This window comes from Ischnura elegans, chromosome 7 (genome assembly GCF_921293095.1).
Source record: "Ischnura elegans chromosome 7, ioIscEleg1.1, whole genome shotgun sequence".
Taxonomy (NCBI): domain Eukaryota; kingdom Metazoa; phylum Arthropoda; class Insecta; order Odonata; family Coenagrionidae; genus Ischnura; species Ischnura elegans.
In genome coordinates this window covers 4,137,507-4,159,474 of record NC_060252.1, presented here as the reverse complement: position 1 = coordinate 4,159,474, position 21,968 = coordinate 4,137,507, and the positions used below count along the sequence as shown (strand labels likewise).

At 39.1% G+C, this 21,968-nt stretch overlaps 1 protein-coding gene and 1 long non-coding RNA gene across 4 annotated transcripts in view; one reads left to right on the top strand and one right to left on the bottom strand.

The window, feature by feature from the left end:
• LOC124162918 (SH3 and multiple ankyrin repeat domains protein 1) overlaps positions 1–21,968 on the bottom strand; it is a 212,181-nt gene that overhangs the window by 23,645 nt on the left and 166,568 nt on the right. For all 3 annotated transcript variants that reach the window (XM_046539656.1, XM_046539657.1, XM_046539654.1), the window contains exons 9-10: positions 20,160–20,358; positions 13,816–14,017 (exon numbers count right to left, since the gene is read on the bottom strand). In XM_046539656.1, the coding sequence (XP_046395612.1) occupies positions 13,816–14,017; positions 20,160–20,358 (401 nt within the window). The remainder of the gene's footprint in view (positions 1–13,815; positions 14,018–20,159; positions 20,359–21,968) is intronic.
• LOC124162919 lies at positions 1,775–2,506 on the top strand. Its single transcript, XR_006865708.1, has 3 exons — positions 1,775–1,964; positions 2,078–2,228; positions 2,308–2,506. It is a non-coding gene; the product is annotated as an uncharacterized LOC124162919 (long non-coding RNA).

Here is a 21,968-nt window from a genome sequence, read left to right as displayed (position 1 = left end):
TGACATCACTTTGACCTCAAAATGACCCACAAAAAGTCACTATTCAGTCAGGACTGTGAAGGTGACTTTTTGCGGGTCATTCTGATGTCAAAGTGACGTCATTTTGACTTTCAATTCATATGTACAAGTTTTCACTAAAAGTGAGAATCTATTAAAAAAAATTGTCAAATATTCTCTACGATACTCACTCTCCCCGCATTCCAACCTGAAGGTTGGTTTGGGAAGGTGAGGGTAGAGCTCACCCCTGACACAACCACGCATGCGAATACCACACCTTAAGGAGGGGGGCCAGTTCCTTTCCCTGGGCTAGTTCTACAGATAATTATTAATTTTGGGGAGCACAAAGTTTCACCCCAGGTTTAAACTCCTGGGACCCATCTGCCTATAGTCAGTGGCTACATCCAATAGGTCACTCAGTGGCATAGCCAGGTTTTAGGCCTAAATTTAAAAGGCGGCGCCCCTTAAGGCGCCTCCCCTCCTTCCCTTCCCCTATTGATACCCCAAGACGTGACTGGGCCACTTGCCCTGGGCGATATATATCGTGAAATATCGCGATAATTAATTATATCGGGAATACTAATTTGAGTTTTGTACATAATCGATAAATGATTGTCGGATAAATAGGGCCCAATAAAAGTATCGGGACCGATAGAATATTGGAACCGATAAAATATCACGATATATCATCCAATAAAAATATCGGGTGCGATAAATTAACTGAGCCAATAAAAAATATCGGAATCGTTAAAAATAGTCTTCCGATAAAATACTACGGAACTACTATTATAAGGTAGAAATATCCTTTCGATAAAATATAAAGATATATCATCCGCTATAACAAATATTGGACCTGATAAAAATCGTCATTTGATAAAATACTACGCTAGAATATCTGATAAAAAAAATCGGCACTGCTTAAATATCACGAAATATCATCCAATAAAAATTGCTGCTTGAATAAAATATCGCGATTCATTGTTTCATAAAAGCCGCAGCCGCGATAAAACATCGTGATTTATCACCCGATTGCGTCGTTGCGCACGATAAATTATCATGTTTTGGCATCGGGAAATTAGTTTGGGAAAATGTTTATGGCTGGAATATGTATAGGGTTGGCCTTCGTTTATGCTAGACCATAAATCGGTGCGTTAAAAACTTACTAATGTATGGTACATCGCGATATTAAATAGGAGGTATTTTTTCACCGAATTATATAACGTGATATATTTTATCTGAAGGCAAATTTTTATCGGGCAGGAGATTTTTTTCATGAAATGATACATCGTGGTATCTTATCGGTAGGCGATTTTTATGGGCCCCGATATTTGTATCGGATGATATATATCGTGATATTTTAATGGATACCGGATGATATTTATCGTGATTTATTTTGTTCTCGATATTTTTATCGATTTTCGTCCGAGATTTAATGACGTTATATGATAATTGTTCCTTTAAAATGGTCTATTATTCGCTTTTACCGCAAAGAAGTCCCCGGGAACGAAACTATTTCGCCAAAATATTTCGAAGGAAATCCGTGACGCGCCATATCTAAACTAGAATGCGCCGCGGTTTTTAAATAACTCATCGTCGCTGATTGCTGCATTTGCGTAAGAAATAATTAAGCCTCTGCCCGTTTTCAATAATATTTTCGGTGAGAGCTCGTACGTGCGTTACTAGGGGAATAATGGCCAATAATAAATATCGGTCTTCATTTCAAATCAACAATGGAGCATTTGTTTCACTGTAATATGCCATTTCCCGGATTATTTACGCTTGTTTTTACAAACGAGACAAGAGATTGTAACCTTACAGGAGAGGAAAAGGAAATGAAAATTTGCTTTATATTGCTCCAGAAGATGAGATGTTTGAAGCAGCTAATATGCCAAAACTTCTCTGGATGACGAGAAGAATTTAAACAACTTTGAAGAGCTCCTAAAAACCTCATCTCTCTTCAAATCATTGTGAGTAAATTGACTGTTATCCGCTCTACATCATCCATCAAATTAATCCTTCTATTTTCCGTTCTTGTGCCATATGTTATACTTAAAATTTATTTTGGTTTCCTTTCTCACAGGTTTAACATCGTAGACAAATTGCAGTTGATCATACTGATGGAGTTTTCAGCCCATGTGACCAGAAATATGAATTTGCTCGCTGCATCAATTGGGATGGAGAGCTTGGAAAAATTATGTTCAACAAACCCTGCATCAATAAGGCTATTTGCAGTTAGTATCAATTTTTCTATTTTATGTATCATCAAAATTAGAAACTTTCAGCTTCTTGATGTTATTTTTTCCTTTGCAGTCCCACGATAGAAGAATTTCCCTCAGGGTATAGTAATTAAGAAGAAGGCAAAGATCAACAAAATTGCTTAAGCAACTAGAGGCAACTGAAGGGAAAGGAAATGCTACAGAATCAACTGTAATGGCCAATGTAGATAATTTTTCTCGATTTGTATTTGAAGAGGGAGAAAAGGAACATTAAAAGGAAAATTAAAAACAAATCCTGAGGATTTTCTTCTTGTAAAATCTATCTGTTTTTTGTTGCAATAAATCCTAATAAAGGCTGAGTTTCATATCTGAAGTGTTTAATTTATCCCTAAATGATAATCTAAATACAGAAATTATAGCATGAATTGTCATTAGAAGAACAAATAGGTTTGGTCACAAATAGTCAAAGTGAGGTCAAAATGAGGTCAAAATGATAGGTAGTCATTTAAGGTCATATTGACATCATCATGAGTCACGAGGGATGTCATTTCAAGGGACCATTTTGAGGTCACCGTGACTACCAAGCCATGACTTGAAAATGACGTCAAGATGATGTCATAATGACTTTTCATTCCTCCTTGAGTACAGGGGATGGATACGTGTTTCATCCCTACCCCGTCTCACCAACTGACCTTGATCGATCTCCCAGTTTCTGGAGGCCAAATGCTAGGCGAGTCATCTACTGAGCCCGAAGATATCTCGAATGCTTTCAACAATTGTATGACACTCACGAGGTTCAAAAAGAAAGAGATCTAACGCGACGAATAACTGACAGAATTTAAGTTTTTAAGCTCTCATTGTTTGACACAAAGATTTATAGTTACAACAAGGCTACTAATATTCAACATAGTCCAAACAGCACAATTTCGGAAGAAACAAGAGTAGCATAAGCGCATTCAAACAAGACGAGACTGACTGGAAACTTCAGGCAACGCAAACTGCGTATATCACATTGCTGCGCCGTCGCCCCTTTGCTTTGAAGGCAACGACGTCACATGCAAGATCGGACATGTTCGTCCCTTGCTCCTTCGCTCATAGCCTCGTTGCTTCGAAGACGGAGGGAGCGCGCTCCTTCCCCTCACCTCTGCTTCTGCGCTCTTCACTTATAAGCATTTCTGATCACTTTTATCCACAATTTAGTCCAACAATGAACACACTCGTTCGAATTTTTTAAAGCGCAGGTTTTGACACCAATATAATTTTCAGTTGCAATAATCCTCATATTAGCATCTGAAGATGATTTTTGAAAAAGCAGGCCCTTAGCGTAATGGAAATTACTCGGCAAGACAGATGTTGACTGTTGACCAGGTATTGTCCTTCAAAACTGCACTTTTCTCTACATTTGATTAGCAAGTACTATATTCAGTATAAATGCCGCGGTGTGACCACTCATAGCAGTAAATTTAGCGTGCCCTCCAGAGTGAAAAACCCTGCGCGATCTTCCATGTTCACCTCTGGGGTACCGACGTTACGGCGCGATGCTTACAAAAAAGCAAACAGGAGCATTTTAAAAAAACGTCCCTAAGGGAGAAACTCCCCTGCCTGCCGCTTGTTTTTGACCCAGGGTTTCAGATGACTGACTCACGCTGAAAACCAAGGCCACTCAGTTCCCCTTGGACTTGCGACCAGCGAAGGGGAGGGGGGGAAGATAAGAAGTTTGTGTGAGAGACGCACCCTCATTTTCGGCCGCAATTTCTAGCAAAAAAGGTGCGCCTCTTACACGCGCTTATACAGTAATTTAATTGATTTTCAATCAATTGGCCTGTATTTCTTATCTATAGAGAACCAAAGATACGGCATAGTTTCGAACTCAACTTTCTGCATGCCATTTTGGGAGAAGGGTGCATGATGTCATAACTGCCATTAGGCTACAATTATGTTCTCTTTGCTATGCATTCAGCGGGAAATGCTGAAGTTCATTGTGCTGCCAAAAGTTCTTCAAGTGGTTTTTCTTTGAGGTTCATCATATTTTCATTCATAAAAGTATTCTCAAGGAGTTTTAAGAAGGATATTAATATTAGTTACTGAGGAGGAGTTGGTTCTTAAATTTTTTTGGTTCTCGGTACTGGTCCAGTTCTCCCCCATCTGCTCTCGGTTCTCGGTCCCAAGGATGAACTCTCATTATCTGAATTGATGGCAATTTTAAATGAACGACCACAAGAAGTGAATGAAAATAATTTCACTAAAGATGCAAATTAGCAGGAAAGCTCTGTAAAAAAACTTAATATCATCTCCATAATTTTATTTGCTAAGTAAAAAGGTCTAAATTTAACAGTCATTAAAAAATGCATGATCCACCAAAATGTCACATTAACGCACTAGGCAGCCACAGGTTCTTCCTCCAGGTTTTGATTTCAAAAATTCAACATTTTTACCCTATCTATTCTTTTTTTGGCACAAATATTGCCATGAGCAGGCATTCACTGAAAACAGTATAGTGGTCGATGTTGATTCTGAAGGGCCACACGGAATATGCATGGAGCGCAGTTCACATACTGCATATTATTAGGATCAGTAGGGAAACACCCTCAATTTCTGATGACATCATCCGTTAATTTGTTGTTGTAACTTGTGAGTCAGTTCAAAATATATTCTTTATTCTGCAATGTAGCATAAATTGTTACTGATATTTACAATTAGTTTCCTCCTAATCATGCCCTGAGGAGTTAGGTGTGGAAGCTGTTGTCACCGAATGCTCAGCGGAAGAAAATTAGTTCCAAGTTTAACATTGTTTCTATGTTAAAAGAAATCAAATTGGCAATTCCACTAAAAACATAGCTGTTATTTATTTTGGTCATTAATTCTCTTTCATCGAGTACTTATGTCCTTATGAATGCAGGTTATTTCCTAATATAATAGTCGTATATTTAGTAACTTTTCGTCATTCAATAAACAGTTATTCTTCAATATCAATGCCATTTCATTCATTTATTGTGTATATGAACACCTATAACTATAACGCATTAACCTGTAAACGCCCACAGGTGCCATATGGCACCCAGAGCAGTTCTGAGTCCCGCTGATAATAATAATAAGGCATATAATAAGTGAATTTTAACGAACATTTCAGTACAAATTGTTGAAGGTTTTCTCTATTGTTCAGTCAGTTTGAATTGTGTTCATTGTGTTGAGCTCATATGTCATATTTTATAAAAATGAAAGATGTGTGATTTAAAAAAAACTTTGGGTGCTGACGGTTACAGCTATGTACTGCTTTTTCACAATAGCGGCGATAGAGGGGGTGGAGTCATGTTTCTTTTTAAGCTCCACAGATAGCTCTGATGTCGCATCGGGAAGTTTAACCAAAAAAATTAGAAATTTTACCAATTTTTTACCACCAAATTACCCCAATTTTACCACTTAAATTTACAAATAATTTACCCGTTCACACGCAGGTTAGCCATCTCTTACCACAATTTTACCTGTGTAAAATAAGGACAATAATGGCATAATTTATCTTTTCTTCCGATTGGGTTGCATTATACGAGATGATAATGAAATTACACCACCAAAATTACACCTTCAGCCAAGGAGTCAAAAAACAGGGCTTTTTTCAATTTTAAAGCAAACAAAATGACTAAAATTGCACAAAATATTATTTTTATTTTACCTAAGGTACCTCAGCAGGGTTATTCCACTAATCGTATGGCCGGGCCATAAGTCGAAATCGACCATAACTACGGCCTCGAGACATACGTATGGCTTCGAGCGATTCTACTCTGAGCGAAAGGCCATAAGTCGGGCGGTAGCTATGGCCTAAAGGCCGTAATATTATGGCCTGCCTAGGAGGCGGTCATAACACGGGCCATACGAAATAACATTGATCGCCTAAGGTGTTATAAAAGAAACTTACGAAGTGTCATCGATTACATAGCGATTGTTTCAAGAAATATATGAATATTGTGGGTGAGCACATACGGATTCAACGGGCATTGGCTAGATATATTTAAAAAAGACGTCGATTTCATAAGGAGGATACGGGATACGTGTAGGTAATCCGTTCGCATACGATGATGATATTTTCATTAACTATTTCCGTGCGTCAAAAGTTGTTACTTAATTTTTAAGTAGATATAGCGGATGAACTAAAAGTTCGCATGTAGTTAAAAAGTTAGGAATACTTTTAACGGATGCTCTGTTAAAGTGAACGGAGGAACGGGCCCGTTCCTCTTCCCGGAGCCGGCTTTTATTTGCTTTCTGTGCTACATTTGCTAGCAGATTTCTTACTTGTTTCGAAAAGCTGTAGGTAGTTTGAAATATCTGCTATTAAATGTTTTATATTTTAAGATTCTCGTAGCATTACGGTTCATGAGGGAGGATATCTAAGAAACATAGGGCAAGAAATTTTTTTGGCAGTAAGGCAATCTTCAGTAAGTCGATGCGTAAAGGACAAATGTCGTCCACAAATCAAGGAAAGAATGATTCGAGAATCCAGACAAGGGAGACGCCAACTATCGGCCGAATTCGAAAGTAGAGCTTCAAGGGAACCTTTGGTGGCTAGGCATTTACCGCAGTAAGCCACGTTGATCAAGCATTGGTATTGTTCGGTATTCTCTGATTTCTGTAGTTATTTTGTTGACATGAAGCTATCATTACGTCGTAAGCAATATATTTTATCCATTGATATTGTGCTTGAGGCTTTTAGTTTGGTTTTATTGCTACAATTCGTCACTCAACTACACAACGTTGGTAATATAGAAACACGTTGCGAAATCATAGGCATTGTAGGGTAGGTAGTCAGTTTTCTCTGGATAAATTGTTAGTGTTAAGCTTCGATAATTTCGTTAGTAATGTATTTTATGCATTTATATAAATGTGTGTGAGGTCTTTTAATTGATTTTGATCACTGCAATTCATCATTCCCCTTGACGGTAAACCCCGACGGTGGGAAACCACGTTGAGAAATCTTTGGCATTGTTGGGTATATTGTGTTTTCTCTAATTACACTCGACGGCAAAAACAATTTTTTTGAGCCCTGATACCATTCCTGCTAATTATTATGCAAAATGACCTCCTGAATCCGAACATGACATCCGCTTTCATCCATCACCTACCATTTTCAGGGGGAAGCCCCCACTCTAATTTTCATCACTTTCATATGTCTTGGAGGAATGAAAAGGATTATATTAGAATTTATATTTCTCATTAGGTTTTTTAGAGGTGAAAAGTTCTAAAACATGATAATTAATGGTAAGGTTGTAGATTTGGGGGGATTGATTTCCGTTAATGATTTAAAAAACCCATTAAAATGATGAACCTTTCCTTTTTTCGCAATTTTTTCACTTATTTTCTTCATTTTTCAGCTCCTATTTTATTTTCCCATACCCCAAATATCCTACAATGAAGGAAAAATATAAATATCAACAGATTATATCAGCAATAATAAAAATATTTAGGTACACGGCATAGAAAAAATAATGAAAATGTGTGCCAACAGTTGAGAAGGTACGCTACCATGCTGGTGCCCTCAATACCACACGCGCATCAACAAAGAAAAAAATAACCAGTGTGAAGTGAAGTAGAAGTTTCTCATGCAAAAACAGCAGTAGGCCTAATAAATCAACATTCCCGCATTCAATTTCCCTGAAAATCTCCTCACAAATTTGATGATGTCTTTATAGAACCATTCCCTGTGTTAATCTGAAACTGCTCCTAAATATTCTATGAAAATATCCAGGTGTGAATGAAGGAAATGCATTTTTAGTGACACGTTAAACCCCGTGGCCTAATACGCTGACAGCAGTTCACACGTTTCTGAGCTCATTCTCACAGCTAACACACGTTTCAGAATCCAAGCCAAGCTCGATTTTATTTATAATTCAGGTGTTTCATGTACGTCGAATCTTTGAAAAGTTTCCTAATCTGGGGGTCCACGAGTTCCTTCCTTGGTTTTAGCCTCACTAATTGTAAGACGAGGAAATTAAGTTAGAAATTGAAATTCAGCTCCTGTCTTTTCGATTGCCTTCACAAAGTATTTCATCTGTCTTAATTTGATGTGCAATGGTGGCAAGTGAATATTTTCTGTCGAAACCAGGGAAACATAAGCAACATTTTTATAACCATGAGTAAAGCTTTCTCGCAGAGGCCAATTCCGTACTATGTAATGAATTTTCACGGGCGCGGCTGTTGTATTCACAAAGAAAGCAGCACTATTTCGTGAAGCCTGATTGCAGTCCCATAAGTAGAGTGACAACTTTCAGATCAGCGCAAACTTACCAATTATAATCACGATAATTAATTCTTTCAAGGATTCAACTGAAATATCTGTACGTCTCCTTCATATCAGCAGAGTATGCAGACAGGACAGAAGGTAACTCATTCCCATTGGCCAACAGGTCCACTTTAAAGCTTGTCTTTGACGAATCCATAAACAGTCTCCATTTTTTGGGTCACATGGCATCATCAGTTCTATCAATAATGCATTTAATTACAGAAAAAAACAAGCCTTTACCTTCCATAAAAAGTAATTTCAGTGCTGATAGACAGGAAAAGATTTTTATGCCCTTTTCTACGGGATTGTCATTCATTTACGCGAAACTATGTGCCATATGCTACAGTGGTTTGACCAAATATTTGGTTAAATTCCTGTAACAAGTGGTGCAACAAACACTTGGAGCTTAATCCTAGTCCTGACCGCCAACTTGGCCGCCAAAGTAAAATTTATAAGCAGTTTTAAAAATTAAAAGAAGAGGTAATTGTTGCGATGCTTAAGTCAATTCAACGCAAACATAGTAGAAGCGATGAGGATGATTTTTACACATTTAATCTCGTTAATGATCACAACTCAAGCCCATATACTGACATTCACTTGGAAAAAGCTGGAGTGAAACAACTTCTACTGTAATCCTTGTGTAGGCTTTCGCGGTGTGGTGAGGATTCAGCGTGGAGGTTTTCGGGGTTACTACCGCGTAGATTCTGTAGATTGATTTGCGATCAGATTTGTCTGCAGAGATGAATATATGTAACCCCGAAAACCTCCACGCTGAACTTCTACTGTTTTGCACAATTTTAACTACTTGGAAAAAAAGGATCATCCTTGTCCGAAACAGCGAAAAATGTTGACTCTGCGATTGCTAGAGATACCGAGGGAAGATTACGACAACTTCAATACACACAATTGATTAGAGAGGCTGATACTTTGTGCAACTCCATTCTTAAGGAGAAAGAAAACTTTTTAGTTGAAATGAGAATATTAAATCTTAGTCTTATATTTTTCGTGGAATAAGGAAGTATTACTTTTCCTTTTTGGCTGCGAAAGCTAAGAGTATTGCCGTCCAAGGCTAAGCGGGCGAGGCATTGTGAGGGCCAGCGTAGTAAAGTGAACCTTCCGAGGTATTGATACAAATTTTAATCATTGTTGCTATGCAGCAAAATATTTTTATTATTGCTGCTGTTTCTTGTTTTATATACAGTAAAACTTTGATTTTACGCAGTTGGAGGGACCGAAATATGGGCACTGTGTAAAATCAAAGTGTGTAAAATCAAGAGTTGGTATTGAGGAGGAGTATAGTTTTCAGGATAACACTAGCTCATTATTGCTCGGAAAATGAAGCCTAATAATCTTATTTACTCAAAAGCAACACCACAGATGACGTGTTACCGTAAGAGAAACAAATTTGCATTCCTGAACAGTGTTTCCCATGGTTGAACAAAATGGTTGAAATGCCAGCATTTCTGGCACTAAGATTACTTCTGTTACCTAGGAGAAATTTCGGGATGGTGATACTTAATGGTCGCAGAGAAGCTAATTTTTGAAAATATTCTCATTAAAAGCAGTTTTCAGGATATCCGTTTAACCACCAGCAGACAAACAAAGATTGGAGATTGAAGAAATGAGATACCTGAGGATAGTCATCCAAATTAACCCCATTAACAGGGAGCAAAATTTTGCTAATACATCACAAAGGCTTTACACCCTGTGGGCCTGGGTTCAAGTCCAGGCAGTAGCAGAGACTTATCAGAGATGGCCCTATCCCTACTTGAGTCTAATGTGGAGGGCACTTCCAGTGCACCACTCTTGTCCAGCAGATGGGACGTTAAGTCCTGGTCCCTTTTGAGCTTATCATTACAACCTGGCTAATGCCAACATAGGGTTCCTAACCCCCCTGCCCTTACTTCATGGCGCTAATGACCCCAGTTGTTGGTTACCTCCAAATAGCATACCATAGATAATACGGAGCACACAGGACCCGGGATATTCGGAAATTCAGATTTTTCCGGTGCTTAGATCTTTTTTTTTAAGTGAGCTATTTAAATGACCGCGCAACTGCCGTCATGCCGCCCGTGATGAATAAAAAATGACTAATAGTCTGAAAAATTTTCCTTCTTTATAATTTATACGCATTAAAAAAAATTTCCCCATGAAATTTTAGCATTAGTAGATTGACTCTTCCGGGGTATAGCTTTTCTGTCGGCATTCTTCCGCGAATTCAGCGCTGGGACCTTCGACTCACAAGCCGTGTGACTCAGCTTCACGTAATATTTTGCTTCCCCATATCTGATAACAACACCGGACACTTTTTGTGTTTCGATTTAATGGTACTAAACCATTCCTGACTGCCTTATCACTCACGTCTTGAATTTGACTTCAATGATTGCATGACGATTGACGACGCGAGTTATTCTCCGAGGGCATTAAATCCCGTTCCGTTAAAACGCTTGCCACCTAGCGGAGTTAAGCTAATAGCTATTCAAGTTCCAACCATGTTTAACTTAAACCGTCTGACAATGAGGTACAAGTTGAGTCGGTTCTGATAAGCGCGCAGCGCAAGCAATTTTTCCTCGCCTCCATTTGTCCCGCAGATGTGGGATTAGCCTGGGAATGAGACAATGCATGCTGCTTTTACCATCGTGTTGAATCACCATCGACTTACGTCCATACTAGAAGTACGACTATCTTTTTTGGATCACCTTGGAAGCCAAAATTTTGGCACGGGAGTATTTTTAACGACTCATTTCGCCGTTTTATTTCGCTGGGGTGACGGAAAACATAGCGTTGGCAAAATTCTAGAAAGCCTTGCGTTGGCGGTAGATATTCCGTAGCTCATAATTCTGGATATAAACAGCATCGATCAATAAGTCGAATAATAAACGAAAGGTGATAATGTTAATATCTCCAGCGATCATGTCTTAATCATAAGTAGTTACGCATGGCGATTGCCGTGTGTTTTAGGTTTCGATATCCTTCTACGGCGAATTTGAACTAAGAGCGACATTCGCGTTCGTAATGGAGCCTGAGAGGGCTCACGGGGAAGCAATAATTAGATTCGCGATATATTTAGTTTCACGCTCAACAGCACGATGTCATTTCAACCGTTCATGTATTCATTTTTGCAACTCATTGAGACGAAATAATAACCTAACTGCCTATTACTCTAGTCGGATTTTCAAAACAAGCCGAAAGACAACTGCGTAAAATCAAGATTAGCGACCTCTTAGGGGCTGGGGTTATGCTGCGCAAAATCGAAAAACTGCGTAAAATCAAGAAAAGATGTAAAATCGAAGTTTCACCATTGCAATTCCCTATGCTTTCCGGCCGGACTTGAGTGCCGCTGCGTAAAAACGAGACTTGATGTAAAATCGAAGTGCGTAAAATCGAAGTTTTACTGTATGTTTTTATCATTCGGTGGAGGAAGACGTGAAATGGGAGCTGGAAATTTTTAAAAATACGTGAAAATTTGCGAAAAAATGGCAAAATTGATAATTCTTAATGCGTTTTCACACAATTTACGGAGACTTATTCCCCCCGAATCTACCTCCTTACCATATTTGCACCCCTCAAAACCCTTAGAAAAAATGCTAAAGTAATCGTTTTAATTCCTCCAAATGACTGAAAAGTGATAAAAAATGGAGGGGGAGCTCCCCCGAAAATGGTGGGTGATGGGAAAAAACGGAGTTCATATTCGGATTTAGGAGGTCATTTTACAGTAAAAGCAGCAGGAATGGTGTCAGGGCCGATAATCATGCCGTCCAGTGTTATTTTGTTAGTATTGTGATAACGTTGTAAGTAATATATGTTATGCGTTACCAATAGCCAATACTTTCCAAAGCCAATACTTTCAATTCACCGCCTTGCTGGCTAAGGCAACCAACGGAAATTAACAATTCCCTCATTTAAAATACACTCTCCCTGCGTGGCACAGCCGGTATTCGTTGTTGCCCCTAGGTATCTATATACCTCTTCATAACCAAGAAAAATCTTCCTCGACATATTTCAATTGATACAGCGGGATGCCTCGACGATACTTAATACCACAGAGTTGTGCTCCTACTACGCCTATGCTATTATCAGAACCCTAACCTCGCTGCGTCGGCCATATTGTCAGCGCCTGCAGCGCCGCCATCGGTGATTTGAGTCTCGAATAGTCTCATATTGATGTTTTAACTTTATACAGCTACCGAAACATAAGCCTCTGATAATAAAATTAATGAAACTTAAAGTTTCAATTTCATCTTTAGATTTCGTGCATTGGCTGGATTTATAAGGCTTTTGGGGGCAAATGATTGCAGCCATGAGATAATAGTTACACCATTGGAAGGAGAGGAAGGGGGTTAGAACTACAATAGGATGTCATGTTCTAACTCTATCCATTACATGCACAATTCACGAATATTATAATACTGCACGGTACAAATTTCTTCTGCTTCTTCTCGCCCGTGATTTGCGTTCTTCACTTGTTTTAAAGATCTTCAGCGTCTGCCTCTAGATTAGTGTTTAAAGAAAATCCAAATTTATCCTTTAATAAGAGTCCATTTCGGTTAAGGAACATATAATTAATTTTTTATTCACGTTGGAACAAACTTCCTTCTCAAAAAAATGACTAGTGTATAAAAAAGTGAACCAAACTTATAGTACCAATTATAATTCTCATACTCGCCTGCAGAAAGGGCGTTAAGACTTTTGGCCGGGCCATACGATATGGCCCCTCGAGAGTGGAATCGGTTTAGGCCGTAATTTCGGGTCAGACCATAAGAAACTTACGGCCGGCCATACGTATGGCCCCGTTTAATAGAATAGCCCTGCAGGTAAAATAAGATTAGCTTTTTACAGAGGCACTTGGAAAGGGCTTAAGATCATGACAACAACATTCTACGAAGAAGTATAAATAGTAAAGCTTGTCTACACTCAATTACCGTGTGATTATGAGCAAAATCCACCAAAAGTGTACTTCATAATTTTAAATCAATGACTTTGTCTTCTACTGTCCCAATGGCCCATCATAGGTTGAAAAATAAACAACCCTCTAAACTAATCAGCCACAAATCAAACTATGCCTATAGGCGATGCAGAAAAGGAAGTTTTTCTCTGAGTCTGTGGCAATGAAAATTGAATTAAAATGCTTTTGATGGAAATTCTGAATTCCATAGACTCTCATCGCCATGCTATCAATTTGTTCACCCTCGTGACCATCAATGCAGGTTGCAGCGTCAGTCCACAACGCTATTCGTACTCAAGGCATTTAATCAGTAAGCAGTGAACAATCGTGCCCTACAAGACTGCCGAGCCATCATGCAAAATGTATTCTTTGATAGGATTACTCACGGCGAGGAGGAAGTCCCCTTTGCGGAGGCCAGCCATGTCTGCCACACCGCCTGCATCTACGTCATCGAGATACTGCAGGGCAGGGCAGCGCTCAGAGGGCGTCAGCTCCATCAGGGGCGACGTGGCCTTGGCACCACGCAGCACAAAGCCAAAGCCACGTCGTGCTCGATGCAGGATGACAGTTCTTGGCTCTGCAGGCAACCTGTGATCACACAAAACCATTGAAACAAAAGAGAGGCAATGTGAGCATTAGGGTGGAATGGAACACTTTTACATTCTCAAAGTTGTAGTTTACATGGTCCACGTCTCACCTCATTACTCATTTATAAAGTTGGGAAATTAGGGTCCCATCAACTTCATCATCAAATACAAACAACAGTGAGGTGGTATTTGCATCACTAAAACAATTCACACATTACAAATAATTGCTACAAGACCACACTCTTGTTCTTATTTGATCATAAAGTTGATGGATGAGAGATGACTATCGAAGATGACATCATGAAGTTGATTGGACCCAAATTTCTCAACTTAATAAATCAATGCACTCTTAAAATGGGAGGTGGTTATGAGATAGATTTTCTATGAATGAGACAATGTGAGACAACAAACTGCTTTACACTACAGAAAGATTCACGGTCACTACAATCAACTAAAAAGTCAAACGTATCCAAGGCAATGTGTGGTCTAGAATGCTTCATCTTTCCCTGCCAAACATGGGACTCCAGTGGACTTCTAGTGAAAGGCCATGCTGGAAGAGGGAGGTTGCAGCTCAGCCACCAACATATCCCAGCTTCAATTCTCCATGCATGTATTTGCTTCTCTCGAGCAGAAAGGAACATCAAAATGTTCAGTTGTGAGATGAAATGCAAGATTCCCAATTGATCAGATGGTGCTTCAGCCATCAAGCAATATGGTGGGGACATCAGGAAGGATTACTCTTTCAATTATCAAACAATTCATCCCAATCATCTCTTTAATGGCCTGGTCACCATTTACCCTGCTTCAGTTGTACTTGAAAGTCATAAAGAGGTCACTTGCTGTTCATGACTTGGTCATGCAGCACGTCATCGTCACTTCAGTGGTTGTGAGGGGAATAGTAGAGTCATTGGCAAATATAGAATCAGAATGGGATATTCTTCTCTCAGACTTCTATATTTTCTATGGCAACAATGCTTTGAACAGTTGCCCTTGCTTTTGAGTAAAATTAAGTATCTGAAGATCCTCTTCACTGCATCCCAGGATCATCTCTTGAGATGTTGAGTTGAGATGAAACTTCATCAGTGGGATACATCAGCGGTCGCTGAACATTATGCCTCCAGCCCTGGGCATGAAATAATGTTTAACACTACACGGGTATTGGCGGAGACGGAAGAATATCATCCGCGTCTCATACGTGAATCCGTCGAGATAGCGAAAAGGCCAAACAACTTCAATAGGGAGGGTGGATATAACCTCAGCCGCATATGGAGAGGGTTCCTGGCCCAATCTAATGACCAACAGCTATCGCCTTCCGTGAAAATTCAAATCGGGTAATAATATGTTAACGAAACCTATATAAGCTCAGGACGAGGGCGGTTTCCCTCCCATTCTCTTGCAAATGCTCCCAGTACGAGGAGTGAAACGTTGAGTGGGAAAACGTTACCCGTGCAGCATTTCCCAAAAGCAACCACCAACAGTGTGTGTGTGATCCGCGACACCCTTCTTCACAAATGTCCCAATGCAAAAATGCCCCGTACGTTGGGGACGGAATAATCTCTCTTTGGGCTCAGTACAGCAGTCATATGCTGAGGAGCGAACTCAAATGTCTGGAAAGGGTTAATCAAAGAGATGACATACGAGTCTTACCATATTTGGCAGATAATATATTTTTATACCCACAATTATTATAGGTGATTATTTATTATGATTCGCCTCACAATTATTTATCTGTGTCAATCGACATCAACCTTATTACATGAATTATTATTTGATGTCCATTATCCGACCAGTGGACCATGGCATAATAGCAACATTTTATGCAAGTTAGGTCCAAAGAACAATTACGAAACTGATGGCAGAGATGAGCAATCAGTCAAAGGATTGGGAAAAATTATGATGCTTGTGGAGCAATTGACATCATCGCCAAGGCTTGGACTGCTGTGCCAACATCCTACATGAACAGAGTTTGGAACCAATTCTGGCCGGAATGCATTCACTTTAAAGTGTTTGACATCAATGAAAGTGTTTCCACCTTTCAAGGTAATATCCTTAAGATTTCCAGGCACACTGGCTTCAAGGAAGTGGATGAAAAGGAGATTGAAAAATTCCTACATGTGCAACAGAATAAATGGAGAAAAGATCTGACTCAAGTCCTGCAAGAAAATGCTCATGAAGATTCCTGCAGCAAGGACTTCTCCCATGAACATTGCATTTTTAAAAACAAAGAAATAGCCAGGACATTCAGTCTTGTAGAGGAAAGAAAATTTTTGAAGACGGAGATCCCGACAAAGCAAGAAGTGCAAAGGTTTCTCAGGAAGTGAATTCTACTACAGGCTGCTACAAATGGATTCTCAAAGGAAACAGCACCAAAGCTAAGCAGTTTTCCTTGGACCCTTTCTTTGAAAATGAAAACAGTTCAGGATTGAATGTATTCAACTAGGAAAGGAGAGGATGACACAGAGTAATCATTTCATCTGAGAATTATCATTTTCCTATCAGTTACTCTCAGGTACCTAAAATATTATTAGCATAATTGTGAACAATTATTTCTTTGTGTGCAGTTTTTCATTTATGCATGAGGTGCATGGCTGGATTGTTCCCAGAATGCTGTCTGTTACACAATTACAGATAGTAGAAAGAATAATGCCAATAGTGTTTCCATAGAATTATGCCATGTGCAGATAAAACATCACATAAAAACTGTCATGAATAGAACTCAACTGCAAGTCGAAGGGGTCTACCAAATTCTTTGTCAGACCTGAGGGAAGAACTACATAGGTGAAACAGGCAGATTGGTCAAAACATGGATAGAGGAGCACGAGAGAGCACTTTGACAGGGGCAGTCAATGAAGTCTGCAGTACCTGAACACTCACCACTGGTCCACACAATCGTCCTTAAGGAAGCATTAATTGTTGCCTAAGTGAAAGGTTTCGAACAGAGACACGTCACAAGAGGCCATAGACCTGACTAAAGAGGAGAAGACAAAAAATGTCAACAGGGCCTTGACATAAGTCTCACTTGGCAGTCCGTAATCCGGAAAAACTATCAACAACCTACTCCTCCACCCTCCCGCTCCCCTCCCCACACACCCTGACACAGACACCCATCTGAATAAAAAATTTCCAACTCTTCAGAATCCCTTGAGAGAGAGCGACCAGCATCGATCAGGAAACGTTAGGGCCACCCTAAAATCGATGGGGTGACATAGCCCAAAAGTTTTTACTTAATAAGCAGTAACATGTTTTCTAATGGATTTTTTCATTTTTGATTCAAATGAATTCGCTTAGAAAGCACTTTCTCATGAAGTATGTCACGTTTTAAGCAGGAGATATCTGTACTCAATTTCTAAGATGAAAGCCAAAACTCAAAGAAAAATTAAGCTCCATAAACTTGGTCTCGACTCCGAGGTCTTTGTGGAACTTGATGATTCGAACAGCACTCATTTGATTAGCACTAGCTAATCATGGAACAAATCAAGAGGGTTATCCATGTTGTATGTTTGCATGTGCTTTATGTTTACCACCACGCACGCCAGCGCCTTGAGTGGCTTGTCTTGTAAGCACCTGTATTCGTCACTTGTTTTCTCTCCCAGTAGTGAAAGAACATGGCGCACATGAAAACTGCCGTTTCATCACACAGGGACGGATAATATTCCCTGCTAAGTAAGAAACGCTATAGTCACGTCGACTAAAGTCACAACAATCCAGACAGAGAATGTACATGGTTTTTTGCCCAACAGTAGAACCTCTGATTTTCAAAGGAATACGTAGGAGAGGGGAACTGAGACTGCAGTTATGGCAGCATGTCAAAAGCTTCCATTGTGAGACTAAACATGACTGGGCCCATTTAGCTGGACCATGAAACTTAGGAGTTAATTTGGAGGGGATTCAGAGGGCCCACAACCTGCAAAATTCAAAAGAGAGCCCACTGATTGAGTTTAGTGGATACTCAGGAGGAGAATTCTATCAAAACAGCGTGAATTCAACTGGCCGCTTTCTCATCATTTGATGAACGGAATAGCCAACAGTAAGTTCCCTCCTCCTTGTTGAAAATGTTTCCTTTCTGCTTTCTCTAGTTACACAGCTCCCTCCATTGCCAATGGAATCAGGCAATTATTAAACCCCACAATCTAAGAATTCTATTGCAAATTTTTTGCCGTGGTCAGGATAAGAAGAGTCCATCAAAATTGGTATCCTGTTCTACTGTTCAAGGAAATTTTCACTTCGTGTATAAACAATGTCAATGAAGGAGTTACAATAAGGAGTTCTTTGTTAAAAGGAGGTTAACGCCTTGAGTGCGGTATGACGTGATATCACGTCTTAGTGCGCTATCCCCTGGTGCTGATGACGTGATATCACGTCATGCGTACCCCGAGGGTTCCGGCCCTCTGTAAGACCTCGGTTCAGTTCTATTATGACATTTTGCGCCCCTAAGTTGCTCAGCAGGGATCTAGCAGCGCATTTGTGGACACCGTTTCAAGCAACCTTTCCTAGGAGGATCGGGTGAAAGTTTTTCTTTTATCTTAAGGTAAGCCAATTTCCATTCATCTTCCCCCCTGTATTATTTTATTTCTTTTTATTAATGCGTGAGTATGACAAATTTTATTGGAGTTTTATTTTACAAATCATATGTAATTACGGCAGGCGGTCCTCGACTTTCGTACACTCGACTTTTGTACAATTCGCACTTTCGTATGTTCAAAATCGACACCTTTTACTTGACTTCCGTACGCTAAATTCGGACTTTCGGACGTTGGTCTGTAACTTTTTTAAATTCCTGTAATGTTTACAGCGCATCCCAACATTCAATTGTTTCACATGGCAGTATATGCGAGCAATACGAACGTATACAATGAAGGGAATCGTTGGTAGTTGACTCTAATCTAGGTGATTTATTTAGGAGAGAGACTGCCTGCTATAGGCTCCTTCATCAAGGGAAAAAGAAAGCCTTCATTGGAGAGATTTTTCAAAAAAGATGACTAAACATCATCAAACAGCTTTCAATAAAACTAGTAAGATCTTCTTTCTAATTGTGTTTTTTTTGTTTGAGTGCCGTTTAATTCATGTACACCTTCGTCAACCATATTGTACGAAATATCACCCGAATTCCGTTTGTCTTTTGTCTTTTTTGAATAACATGCAAAATATATGCGATCACAAATGTCACCTGCCGAATCTCAAATTCTGCTGTGAAAATTAAAAGGTATCCAGAGTGCGGGTTCAACAATTACATTTGTTATGATTCTTGATATGTCTTTTTATTTATAGTGGACGTAATAAGTGGAATGTCAACTTAAACGCCAAGAGGAAGTTTCACTCGATAGCTTACTGAGTTCTTGTTTTTTTTAACTTTTATTTACATTTTCTGCGTATTTTCGAAAGAAATTAGATGATTCGAAAAATTTTATTAACATAATATTAAAATTTAGTGAATTGAAATAAAATCCGTGAAAAAAAAAGGTTTCAGTACGTATATTCTGCTCTTTTGGAACGTAACCCCGTAATTAGTATGAAAGTCATTGGTGCGACTGGCACATGGACCAATAGCATTTGTTCGTTGAACGGAGTTCTTCGTTTAGCGGGAGTTCGTTAAGGTGAGGTTTTACTGTACAAGGAATACGCCAAAATATCTTGCGCAGAATTACCATCCCAATCAAACAGCTGTTCACGGCGATTCCTTGTACTTATAACTTGCATTACATCCATCTAAGCCAAAAATTTCCCTATGGCAGTGGCAAAATACCAATGGCGATACCAGCAGAACATTACAAATTCCTTTTCCTTGTATTTTTTTGGATACATAGCGCACAAAAAAATTGAAAGAAAACGGTGGCGTGGGGAAAAAGCCGACCTTATGCAACCCGCATCACGTTTATATCCCGCTGTGCATTTGACGTGATATCACGTCATAAATAAAAAAATTCATAGCTGACAAATTAAACCCAAGAAATTTTTTTCATTATTTTTCCCAGCTCTTTTGGCATCCATGCATGTGTTTTGCATAAAAAAATAACAGCCGCACCAGGGGACGATTTTGAGTTTTACATGGTCAGCATTGAAAGTGTTAATTATAAATAAGTTTGTCTCCCACGGTGACTCAATGAGAAGAGGAATATGGTGCAAATATTGTGCCTTCAACTCACTGTTTCTTGAGGCGGGGTGCAGTGGCAAAATGTTTAACACTGTTCTCCCGACGCCCACGCACCCTCGAAGCCCTGCTCACTCCCACGGCAACCACCACGCCCTGCCGCACCTCAACCTCCTGCACACAGTGAGTGGGGAAGAGGCCAGACGAACCGTGCAGCGAGCCCTCCAGCAGGCCACAGTCCGTCGCTCCCGTCACTACAGATTGCAAGGCACACAGAGAGAGAAGAGAGTGGTATGTAGAGAGAGAGGCAGGCACTTTGAGTTGTTGACAGCTCTCTCCCAACACAGCACAATCACATCACACAATCAAATGCCTCGTGCACGTGGTGCAACTGCTGCTGCTTGGTTGCCAAGGCAACCCTCAACAGGCAGGAATTTAGGTTCAAAGACGGCACTGGAGTTCAGAGACCAAAATCTCTTTTGATCGTCCCTTAAAGAGGCATATCAGAAGTAAACTAATAATAATAATGTACATAGTCATTATACAAAATCTCATAGTGATATACATCATAATTTTGTACAAACAAATTTGGCTAAAAGGGGTCCCAGAGAAATGGGCATAAAACTTTTTAATAATTTGCCTGCTGATATTAAAAATGTTAATGATGATACTTTGTTTAAAAATAAGTTGAAAAAATTCTTACTAAGAAAAATGCATTATTCAGTTGAGGAATATCTAGATGATGCTCTTTAACACTTTAATGTAAATATGTATGTGTATAAAGGTTAATATACTGTTTGTTATCATGGTATCTATACGTATATATTGTATGACTTGACGTGCCTTATATCTGGGACATTATTTAATGTACAAGATCGCGGAGCAAATAAAATAATAATAACAATAATAAAACTACAAGTAGGTCATTCAAACCCAGTAAATTCAATGGTAGCCATATTTTCCCCACCAATGACCAACAGTAAACTGGGAAACTTGTATTCTTTCAATTTCAAATTTTGATTTTCTGAATGCAAGACAACACCAGCACATCTCCAGCTTCCTTTTGGCCCTCCCACTCCTCTCCCTGGTCAACACAACAAGATCAACTTTTGTCGGGAAAATTCCCCTTAGCCAGATATGTGGGCAAAATATGATTCAATTTAATGCCAAATACAAATTAGTACTCCTACAATTTGTATTTTGAATGCAAAATACAAATTACTCCAGATAATTGTGTTTGAAATGCAATTGTAACTCCAAGCTTATACTTTCTTAAAATACAAAGTACCTTTGGAGAGTGGAATTCAAAATATTCAATGCCACAAATTAAAAGGCATAAATATTTGACTGCTTTCATTGAAAATATAATGCACTCAATAATCCCACATTAATTTATAGAATATGAACTGATAGGACTTTTCTGTAAAAAGATAGAGGCTGCACTATTTTGGCGAAGATGCTATTTGGCCACAATACATATTACACTCTCCCCCCCCCCCCATTTTGTCTCAAAATACCAACCTAAAAGTGAATTGGGGTCGCTTTATAGCATCAAAAATAACGCCAGCATTTCATTGGCGTTACTCCGATATCCGTCTATTCACTTAAAATTGAGTATGGGGATTATTTTAAAAAAATGGCCACCAAAATCCAATGGGCACGGCAATCAGATACTAACAAAATATCATAGCAACATACATGTTTATGCATACAAAAGGAGCAAAACCGGAAAGCAGATAGAGGATTTAAAATGAAAAGATAGATACACAAATTAAAACGAAAGTATGATGAAGATAAGGTAGGAAATTTACAAAGTAATTTTTGAAAAGTCAATTTCATAATGGCTTCTTTCATTAAGAACAAA